At 32.7% G+C, this 12,615-nt stretch overlaps 1 protein-coding gene across 3 annotated transcripts in view; it reads left to right on the forward strand.

Annotated features, from left to right (window-relative positions):
* The window catches only part of LOC140452342 (uncharacterized), a 262,587-nt gene that overhangs the window by 82,288 nt on the left and 167,684 nt on the right, over nt 1-12,615 (forward strand). For 2 of the 3 annotated variants that reach the window (XM_072546552.1, XM_072546533.1), the window contains exons 2-3: nt 4,771-5,009; nt 6,686-6,853. In XM_072546552.1, coding sequence (XP_072402653.1) covers nt 4,771-5,009; nt 6,686-6,853 — 407 coding nt within the window. The remainder of the gene's footprint in view (nt 1-4,770; nt 5,010-6,685; nt 6,854-12,615) is intronic. The other variant, XM_072546543.1, reaches the window with a different exon arrangement.

Raw genomic sequence — 12,615 nt, forward strand, 5'->3', positions numbered from 1 at the left:
GGCCAAAAATACAGAAAGAAGTAGGAATACGAGGCAGTATTCTAACATCAGACTGTCATCATCAAATTTTTCTGTGATTGAAACGGTGCCTTGGTTCGGTTAATATACTAAGTGATTTAGAAAAAAGAATACTGAATTTATTACAACTAATTTCTAGGAATGTGTTTGTTTAAGTTAGGAAATAATCAGTCAGTTTTTCACATATATCGATAAAGTGGTTGGTGTGATGTCTGTTCTTAAAAAAAAGTAATTACGCGATAGTTGTGTTTTGTAGCTACAATTGGTATTAAATCATTGTACAATATATTGTGAAGAGATGGTTTAAGATGTTTATTATACCTAGAGTAAGACGACTGGCAAATTTTTAAGAGATTGGCGAGTTTGATAAGGAGCGAACAGTGAGCTTGTGTGAAGCCGATTTGTCCTTTAGAGAAATAGCTACAAAGGTACACAAATGTACCTTTGAAGGGGTATCAGAACAGCAGTACAAAAAAATCTAGAACTACACGACGTGTCAGAAAAACGCCCCCTCACCTGCCTAAGCTGCCTTAGACTTTTGTTTCTACATGACCCCTTTAACCTCACAATGACATTTCCAGGCGAACAATTTGAAAAGCATGGAAGACCTATTACAATGCAAACTCTTTATCGCAGGATCAGACGTTTTGGATTTATTTTATAGATTCCTCTAAATAATCGACTGAAAGGGTGCAAAGTATGGCTAAATTGGGACTTTGTTGAATACAATTAACTTTTATGATGAATCCAGATTCTGTTTTGGTTTGCATATTGGCCATATAAGATTGAGAAGGCGACGTGGTGAAAGACAAGATTCTTAATATTCCATGGAAAAGCATGTGCAGCACACTGTTGGAATTATCGTATGGGTGTATTCCTTATAAAAGCAAATCACAATTGATATTCATCAGAGGCAACATAACCGCGATGCATTACATTCAAGAGGTGGTGGACCCATATGTGTTGCCTCATATACGGACGTTTCCCAACCCATTTTTCCAAATAATAAGCGATATTTCCAGATAATAAGCGATAACATACATCCAGAATTACTTTGGTTTATTTTAAAGCCAATCAAGTCAATTTGTTATTTTGACCTCGTAGATCTCCCTATCGTTCATTCATTGAATACATATGGGACATTATAAAAAAAAGATTACTCGATTACTATTATATATTTATTGCCCCAGAAAGTCAAGCACAACTGACAAGTTGTAAGTCCCTAATATCTTATCTTATCTTATCTTAGAGCTGAAAACAGTAGCAAGCAACTGTCTAAGGAGCTAAGACTTTTTTTTTACCGGATTAGAAGCATTGTGTGGTATAACAAAAAGTAGCATTGCGGAAGATATTCAAAAATGGGAAAAACAACAAGGACCAGCAAAAGGCAAGCAAAAAAGGTTATTACTATTCTTCTTGTTCTTCTTTTTCTTTTTATGTGGAAATTACTCTGCGGGTTTTTTAATGTGTCTCCAGTAAGGTGTGGTTCCATCGTTTTCGAGGTCTTCCTACTGATCATCTTTCTATCAAGGAACCGTCTCTTGTCGTCTTTACTACTTCATTTGTTGTCATTCAGCTTATATGATCATTTCATTCTGCTCTTCTATTTATTATTCAGTCCTTGATGTTCTCCACCTTGCACCCACGTCGAAGTTGGTACCACAGACACAGACGACCATCTCGCACGATGGTTCGCACAGTTCGAAAAATCCGACTGGTTAGTAACTACACTGGTGCGCGGACTCAAGGGTAAAAGAGACCAAAAGCTCGAATCGGACACACCCTGTACAATCAGCAATCACTATTCGCAAATCGGAGTACGTGCTCTAAAAAGTGCCCGTATTTCCGATTCAACGAATCTGGATTCCCGGCTCTACCAACGAGACAGTTTGTACTAGGACGATTTTTGTGGCTAAGATGAACACGACGTTCACCCAAACGCAAATATAACTGAAGAGCCGCTTGAGGAGATTTGGAAGACTCTTCCGGACACTACTTCAGCCATTTACGTCTGGCGAACGACGGGCCAAGCAAAAACCACAATTGCAGACCCATCTATTTTTTAAGTGGTTTCATCTCTGCTCTTTTAACATTCTTTTTGTACTCTCTGTGTCAGATCGTGTTTCTGCCGCGTATGTCATTATTAGTCTGACGACTGTTTGTAAAATCTGCCTTTCATTTTTTTCCTGGTTTTTTTTATTTCTCCATATTTTTTTATTTAGGCAACCTGCGGCTCTGTTTGCTTTATTCACTTGATCTTCCACTTCTGTCTTGAGCTCTCCGCAGCAAGATAATACGATGCCTACATTTTGAAACTCCATCACTTGTTCTATTATCTGAGCTTCTAGTTCCAATTGACATCTTAGTAAATATGCTGTTATAACCATGCATTTTGACTTTTTGGTGAAATTAACATATTAAATCTTCTGACGATTATATTAAATTGGTGCAGCATACGTTGTAATTGTATTGTATCGTCTACATAGCAGATTATTTGCTATTGGTCACTGCTCATTCAAATATAAACTGGGCACAGAGGACACAGCAACACAATATGTATTATTCGAAAATGCAGAGGTAGTTAAACCTAAAGCCAAACAGTTATCTGCAACTACCCCAATTGTTCGCCAACAACAAAAACACTATATATATATATATATATATATATATATATATATATATATATATATATATATATATATATATATATATATATATATATATATATATATATGTTACGAGCAATGTCCGAAATTGGACAATCCTAGCATTTTACGAAAAATCTTGTCCACTTCTAGCATTGTACCCCTTTACTGTACAATCTCCGAAATAGACATAATCGTCGACTTTTGTATAAAAGAATTGCTGTACAATGTTCGAATTTCAATAAGTAGCCATTCGTCAAAGTTTGGGAGAATATGACAGATATCGATTCACAAACATCTTCCCTATACTATGGTATAGTGATGTACCTATCTCTTGAAGCTTTATGTTTTACTCACATTAGTACTCTATTGCAGAACAAATTCTTATTATTTATATTTAAGTTTGACACAGCCATTTATCACATTGACGATTCGGAAAAGAAGAACTGTCGCTTGTCAATAATAATCAAGACGAATCGATAAACGTTTCCATAATCATTTTTAATTTTGATCCTTTCGGACATTGTACAGTTTGGGGGTGCAATGCTAGAAGTGGACAATAATTTCCGTACAATGCTAGGATTGTCCAATTTCGGGCTTTGCTCGTAACATATATATATATATATATATATATATATATATATATATATATATATATATATTGGAAATATCGGGTATGTGGTCTATATTAAATAAAAAATCTTTGTTTTTTCTAAAGCTCAATATTTCGCCATTTATTTGATGGCTTCATCGGGAGTAAAGAAATTAAAAGATTATACACATAAATAAAATTGAATACTAAAATAACATTATTGTTGATGAAACTGTACATTTAATAAAATGGATGTTAAAATTTAAAATATCTTTGAGCACGTTCGTTAACAATCAATAAGATGGAACAAGTTGTTTGTTGTTGTTGTTCAAACACTGTTGTTGGCGAGAAGTTGTAGAGTTTTCAGTTTCATGTCCAGTTCACCTTAATATTGTTCTGAAGCTATTTTCTTGTGGCATTTTAAATTAATTACTATTTAACTGGGAATAAGCCACAATTAAAGGTTAAAATACGTTTATTAATAAACGTATTTTAACCTTTAATTGTGGCTTATTCCCAGTTAAATAGTAATTAATCCAGTTCACCTTCCAAAGATGCTAAACTAACTATACAAGACATCGCTAGAGTTCTTAGAAACTAAAAGCCTTCTACTTCAAACATTAGCTAATCCGAGAAAAAAGCCCTATAAGAACTTCAGTCAAATCCAAATCTAGTTATCAACGGAAATTCCACCGTCATCCTAAGCACTTCTTCTTACATTAATAAACTTTCATCATTTATTTTTCAGACTACAGACCAATTCCTTATAGTTCAATAACCTATCTAGATAAAATAACAAACGCCAATATGTATAAAGCCTCTCTTTCTATTTACATAAAACAATCTCTAATTCCTCGTGAAAAGTCTTTCAGAACACCTTAAATATAATGGCCTACCCAAAATTCACAAACCCGATATTCCTCTACGTTTCATTGTCAGTACATACAACTGCCCTACTCATCCATTGGCCAAGTACTTTGCTAAAACTCTACAATCTGTCGCATGTATGGACATGAAATTATAATAGTAAGCTGGTGAGGTATCAAACAAAATAGTACATGGATAGGCAGCATATGGAGCTCAAACCGTATTTAAAAACTTACCGATAAAAACAAGGTCTTGACAAGGTAATAACATACCGATTAATCTAAAGCAGAAAATTTTTGCTCAGTATATTTATCGTGTTTTTTGAGAGTTGGGCTATTCAGGACTTTTTAGAAATACCTAGTCTTTCACTAATTCCCATATTTCGTGTGCAAGATATTATCTTACATGTATGGTATGGTTTTTTTGTACCACTTTTGTGCTTCTAATTCTAGCAAATATTGACTATTTCATTCTCACTATAAACAATGACAAAATTGTAAACACCAAGTTTTGGTGATTTTGAAAAAAAAAAACGAGAAATAAATATTATGAAAATTTAGAAAACATTACTTCGCTATACCCGCTTTACATATTTACAAAATTATTAACATTTTTATAATATATACTAATCTTCCTTTTTATTTGCAGTAGTCGTAAGAGTAAAAGTAACCTGCATTGCGACGTGTGTGGAGAGTATTTTCGGTCTATCGATCACATTCTAGGAGGTGACTGCCACGTAACATGCTCAAAATGTCAAAAGAATATCTGTCAAAAACGTTGTGCCAACTTCGACGAACAACAAAATATTTGGACGTGTAAAAACTGTCTTCGCCCACCAGAGTCCTGGTTTCAAGGAATATTATACGCAATCCAACCCAACAAAAAGGGTGAGTATATGCTATAGGGTTTCTTTTACTTTTTGTGCTAACTATTTGCAACTGTTTTCTGCTTTGCTTCAAACGTTGCTCTTGTACGCAACAAAATTATATTTTACGCACTTTATTTATCAGTGTTCTACTATAGTCTTTTACGTTTATAAGTCACTTTTTACTTTCTTTGTGCATCTTCATTACTTGTTTTTCTCCGCTGTCTCATTTTTTAGGCACTTGTCGGGGCATGGTCACAGTCTAAATATTATTAGCTTCCTGCTTTTATTGGCTGCGATTTTGTACCAGATGGACGGCTTTATGTAGGGATTTTCTCTGTTCAAGACACTCGTAAAATTCGTGTGTAGATCATGGAGCTCAAGTATAAAAATCTGTCTACTACTTTGAACTTCGCCACTTAATATTATGTGTGGTAGAGTATTATTTTTGTTTTTCCGGTGTACATCTAATATCCGGCTTGCCTGTCCAATGGTGGTAGACATTTTGACTTTGTTTGCTGCTAGTATAAGTATCGCAGGTTAGTGATTTTTCTGCCTCCTGTAGAGATCCCAACATCTCGTTCGTCTAGTACGTTCCTCATTATATATTCAGAATATATTCTGCATCTTCTTCTTTATTTATATAAGTAATTTTGCTGGTTTATTGGCAGGTTGTTACCGCTACGGAAGATTGTTACTCCATCTTCTTGCGCGGTCGACCGATACTTCTTTTACACTTGGTAATTTGTCCCTTGCTATTTTAACGACTCTTGTGTCCGTCATTGTACTGATGTGATGGTTTCATTCCTTTTTTTTTTCTATGTAGTGTTCACTCGTGTATACCCTGTACATTACATTTTGTTCTGTTTTGTATGTCTTGTCAGGTCTTGTTTCGGATACATACGTAATTATTGGTATTACACAGGCCTCACATAGATTATTGATTTCATCTTATATTTCTCATAGGTGAAAGTGTAATCCCTAGGTACTTTATTTTCATTACTTGTTGATTTCCGAAGGTCTATCGACTTCCAGTTTAGATCTTATTGGTTCTTTACTTATTACTAGTGTTTTAGTTTTTTAAGTTGAAATCGTCATTGTTAAATTCTGTTGCTCTTAAAGTAAATCTGTGAACTAGCATTTAAAGACAATGTTCAACTTTGCATATTACATTCCTTTCCTAAATATGTCGTTTTTTATTTCTGTAACTATGTTATTTCATTCGAGCTACATAAATATTCTACTTTTTAAGTGATTTTCGGTCTCACTTTTAATACAAATCTTACAGTTTTTTAAATCTAGTAAAAATATTAATATAAATAAATTCTGTTCCTAAAATTTAAACATTTTAAGTACTATCTTTTACAATTTATTTCTCCCTAGTATAGTTTGGCATTAATTAAAATATTGAAAATAAAGGCCTCTTTGCAGAGAGACCAGGCAGAATTTAAATCTTCTCTTTTCTCTTTTAGTTCTTAAATGAATGTTTCAAATCAGAAAAAAATTGTCCATATCTATAGATTTTTACTTATACACCTATATAAAGTAATCACTTAAAAAAATTATGTAAAAACTTAGTTTTCATTTCTGTTGTTCTAAAAATTTTTGCCTTGTTATAATATAATTTTTTATTCAATATCTTATTTGAAATATACCACAAATAAATAAATCTCTTTATTTTTTATTCTTATTTTTCAGATTTTTCTATGGATTCTAATGTTATGGAATCTAGTCAAGTAAAAAATGTGGATCATATTCAAAAAAGTAAGGAACAAGTTCAAGATTTTATCGAAAAATTAGTTAACTCTATGTTAGGACAAAACATTGATGATGCTAACATAACCAAAATGTACAACGATGAAAATTGTAAGTTTGTATTCAACTAATCCAAAAGTTTAGTTGGCTTAATTAATATTTAATTGGTATTAATTTTCTATATTATTTTATATCTTCTAATCAATAAAACAGATAGGTAGATGATACATTGCATAGATTAGATGAAATATAAATTTAATTTCAATTCTGATACCTCATACCACTAAATGCTTAAAAAATGCTTACAACCTTTTATTATGACCGATATAAGCTTAAAAACCCTTTTTCTAAAAATTGCAAATAATTATTAGTATAAGTCTCGGTATATTATTGCACTATTAGATGCCATAAAAAGAAATTGTATCTATATTATCATATCTTACCTATTACTTTTATAAAAAAATTACGGTGTGCATTAAATACTCCCCTTCAGTTTATTATGTGCCTTATAAATTCTCCTTAAATTCACCTTCAACAGTATTAGATATTCCGACGATAACTTAGTACTAACTAATTGCGGAGGCCTTAAAAATCTAATGAGCAAAATAAAGCAAACCTGTGATCAGTATAGATTCAAACTCAACGTTCAAGAAAACAATATAAATATGATAGCAAACAAAAGTATATATATATATATATATATATATATTTATATATATATATATATATATATATATATATATATATATATATATATATATATATATATATATATATGAAGTACGACCCTGACAGGAAGAACTCCACTGGGGTTGCTAGTCTGATAATCTAAATTTCTTTGAAAAAAAAATTAAATGTCCCTATACAGAACGTCCCTTCAAAGAGTAAATCTTATTCCTTCTCACAGCAGAATTTTCCTACTAAACTTTTTATTTAACCCTCCGTTAGTCGCTAGGAAAAACTGAGCATCAAGAGTCGCTACGGTGTCTGAGACCGACAATTAAAAAAAATAGTTATTGCTATAATATTCATACAAATATTTTATATTGTATATAGAAATGACTGAAAAATATTTTTGAAAATATTTTATTGAAAAACAACAGATACAAAATGGAAAACACTGGTATAACAATATATCGTTATTATATCAGTGTGTCTAGCCTCCCGATCGCGAACGGGTATTTCTTATTGAGTCTATCTATTTGTTCGTTCTTTCCACAATCATTTCTAACATAGCGTGGTTCACAAAATATTTCCAAATATTACTGGGAGTCTTCAAGTCACGTGTAGGTAATCTCGACATCGGTAAACATAGCTACGTAATTTTCTTGTCTTGTTCTAACATTTCGCGTTGGAACGGCCTTTTTCCATCTGTTAACTCCATCTTTTTTAATAAACTCTAAGGTATTACTTCCACTTTCTTCTTCCTCGTCTGTCATGTCTTGTTCTGTTTCACTTCCGCCATCGCGTTCCTCAATTTGATGGATTTTGTTTTCACTTCCCTCATCGTCAAAATAATTTTCATCGTCGGTAGGAACCATTTCCCATAATTCTAACATGAGTTTTTGTTCGGCTTCAAAGGACATCTGTAAATAAGAATTGACAAATCTTACCGATAAAATGCAATAATAAGATGCTAAATATTTACCTGATCTGCAAGTTATGCCAACAAGTAATAGCTACACCGTTAGTCGCTACGGAGTCTCGCACCGAAAATAACTATAAAACTCGCACAACTGTACCCAGGGAGGTAAGAATGTACACTAACACGAGTTTGGTTGATAGGGAGAGGTACCGAAAGTGGCGATATAAAAATAACAGTTATTTGTAAATCCCGAATGCATAATTCTGTCGTCGGTGTGTGACACCGATAGCTACTAACGGAGGGTAAAAAAAATTTCTTTATAAAAGGTATAATAATATAAAAATCCTATCGGGCTACATCACAGGACGTTTTGGGAATAACTGTTCCATCATCAGTGCTATCTGAATTTACATGCTTGAAGCCACTAAATATGTGGGTAAAAACCCCTTAAGTGTTGTTTGATTAACATTAAATTACTCCAGTAAGATTCCACTGGGGTTGCTAGTCATTAGACGATGTGTCTGTGAGGACTTGTTTAGCATTTACTAATTTTCTTTACGTTTATCCAATAACAGAATATGCATGTATTTAAAGAGTAAACTCACCGTAGATGAATTTGTGCAGAAATATGGTTCTATTAAAGCACAATAAGATATCTCTTAAATGCTAAACAGAGATCTGTTTAGCATTTATAGACTACGAGAAAGCTTTTGACAGCATAGAATTATGGGCTATTGAGGAAGCACTGGTCAACAGCAGAATAGATTCTAGATATAGGATATTAATACATAATATATATCAACACGCTGAAATGGTAGTCACGATGGATAACGGAATGAAAACGAGGCCAATAAAAATCAACCGAGGAGTAAGACAGGGAGACACCATATCTCCAAAACTATTTACTGCCGCACTTGAAGACATCTTTAAATCACTAAATTGGGAAACGAAGGGACTATCGATAAACGGAAAGTATTTAAACCATCTAAGATATGCAGATGATGTAGTACTAATAGCCGACAGCTGGAAAGAACTGAAGACGATGATCGATGAGCTTCATACGAAATCCATAAAAAAAGGACTGAAAATGAATCTGAGTAAAACTAACCATCCAAGGAACAAAAGTGGAACATGTAGAAGAATACATATATCTGGGTCAGAATATCAAGGTAACCAAAGAAAACCAAACTACCGAAATAAGCAGACGAGTAAGAATGGGATGAGACATTCACAAAAAAGAACATGGACAAGATTCGAAAAACTCAGCGAGCCATGGAACGACAGATGCTTGGTATCTCACTAATAGATCGGCAAACGAACGAAGCAATCCGGAACAGAACAAAAATAAAGGACGCCGCGAAACAAGCAGCTAAATTAAAATGGAAATGGGCTGGACACAACGAACGTCTCGAAGATGGTAGATGGAACAAAGAAGTCGGAAACTGGCGACCGTACGATGCGAAGAGACCAAGAGGAAGACCTCAAATGCGCTGGAGCGACGATATCAAAAGAGTCGCAGGACCAATGTGGAAACGCCTAGCACACAACAGGGATGAATGGCGAGAAATGGGAGAGGCCTTTATTCGACATTTCGGATAGAAAAAGGGCTATAAAAAAAAACAGATATCTCTTAAGCTGGAAGACTTATAACACCAGCAGACAGACTAGTGTTATCCAACGTCTGTCAAACAATCCCACATGATGTACCTACCCGAGAATGGGCTCAAACCTTATTTTCCCTATAAAGTTCTTAAAATCGGTACACCACTTAAAAACACTACCAGAGTATAACCACATATTTAGATTTATGTAGAAGACAAATATTTGTCTCCCACCCATATCTCAGAAAATCCAAATCCAAAAACCAAAAATATCCAGACGCACACCAACAACCTCATATTCTCTTAAATTATTCGCGAATGAAAACTTCACATCACTTTTATTAAACTATGATCAACTCATGATGATAATTAAAAATACCCAATTCAGTCAATCACCTAGAAAAATTGTAAAGGAATGTACATCCGATTTTGTGGGCATAATAAATTTGTTAACCATATCTTATCCATACATATCCGACCAAACTACCAAACATCGTTTTACCAAAAGACTAAACTGTTATAGACATCTGCAGAGAATGCCATAAAAACATAGAAAAATGGAGAAAACGAGGTAGATCAAGACAGTCATAGAGAGATGTCGAAAATGCAATGACCGCCAGAGATTTAAAAACTGCAGATTGTTTCGACAGCAAACGATAAAAATTAGGATGCGAGAAATGGCGCCAATGGTAGAAGACTAGACTAATATATATATATATATATATATATATATATATATATATATATATATATATATATATATATATATATATATATATATATATATATATATATTGTAAAAACTACGACCGTCAATTTATATTTCTAAAGTATTCAACTAGTGAATTCAGAGGTTTAATCGGTCATTCAGGTTGGCAAATAAAAAAAGAAGTCAACTACTTCATAAGTTTATCGAAGACGTTTCGCTTTATATTTCTAAGGCTTCATCAGGTCTCTAAAATATATCAAATGACATAGAGTTTATAAGAAATACAGATGTTTATAGTTCATAACTTACAACTCAATATGTAGTATATTATCGATGTTATCATATATCTACTGTACATTTTACTCATTATTTAAAACTAACTTAACCAAAAAAGAAAAAACAAAAAACAAAAAACAACACACAAACTTTGCCGAAAATAATGTTCGTAGATATGAATATTTAAAACATTTTAAACGAACATTTGGCTTCATTTAGATGGTTCTCCGCTGAAGACCAACAAAGTTCTGATTTATTGCAATCTAGCAAACAACTTGACGCGATACCGAAAATTTTTTTATTTAAGGGCCATGTGTCACCAAATTCCAAGGTTTGAAATAATTATGAACTTCTACAGGGGACATTGCATAATTAGTTGGACGGGTGGAATTTGTATGGCGGGGATACAAACGACTCAAGCTTTATGTTAAGAAAACTGTTTGAGATAAATGGGGTTTAAAAATAAATGTACATAAGACCAAATAGACAGTAATTGACGAATCGGCGACAAAAACAAGAAAACAAGCAAGATCTTGCTACAGATAAAATTATTATTTCGTATTACTTATATGCTTTAAATACTTGGGTGTACCATTAACATCAGACGAAAAGAGTTAGGAAGACATTTTTACAGGACAGTTTAATTACAGTTTTAAATTAAATTTTTCACTTCACCTTGCCGTATTTTTGTTTTGTCTTTTGTTATTATTTTTTATTTTTGATAATTTGGTTAATATCAGTAAACTATGTACATTTTGCTACCCTTTCTTTTTCTAGTATTCTTCTTTCAGTTATCAGATCTTCCCTTTCTTTAAAGAAACTATTTCTACCTATTTATCACGCAATTCAAATGCATCATTATCGACGGTTCTAGCCGCTGCCTGTTGTAATCTAATTAAATAATCCAGACATATCGTTTGATTGAGTTTTATTCGTTATCTATTCCATTTTTCTATAATAGTTTCATTTGAGATAATTGATAAGTATAGCTATATAAATACTAGTAAAGATTCGAATCCCGTATATCGAATTTTCAAAATTACCATTTCTCTTCAATGAAATTCTAAGTAATAGATACAATGTTAAATAAATATTAATTTTTCTATATAAAAAGGTATAAATTTTATTTATGTTTAAAAGACATAAAGGCAAAATATTCTATGCATTTATTGGCTTCTCCGCTTATTTATTTACGTATAGTATTGTTAATTAATATGTTTAAATACTTGTATATTGTATTTACAGATAACAAAGTATTTGAAAGATATCATCGCGAATTAAGTAACGCCTTAACAGAATTGGGCACAACATTACATAGTTCTATGATTCGTAAGTAGTCACCATTTTAATGAACACAATCACTGGCACGGTTACATCTAGCACGAGTGTTTGATTATTCCACGTTTCACACATAAATATTGCGTTACACTGGCTTTTGTGTTGTTTGACAAATGCACATAGTTGCAGATATATGTTTTAGTATATATTATAACTGAACAATTTCTAAATATAAAGGTATGCAACGAACATAATTTCACCTATAGGTACAAACTTTTATATTATTTATTGCAGTAGCCGGCCACAAATATAGTAATTGAAGACTGGAATGGGCCAATCACTATATCATCAATATACTGCCCTCTCAAGCACACAAAAATTAAATCAATTTTCTAAATACGAAACATCCTTTTTGGGGCTCTAG

This window comes from Diabrotica undecimpunctata, chromosome 1 (assembly GCF_040954645.1).
Source record: "Diabrotica undecimpunctata isolate CICGRU chromosome 1, icDiaUnde3, whole genome shotgun sequence".
Taxonomy (NCBI): Eukaryota; Metazoa; Arthropoda; class Insecta; order Coleoptera; family Chrysomelidae; genus Diabrotica; species Diabrotica undecimpunctata.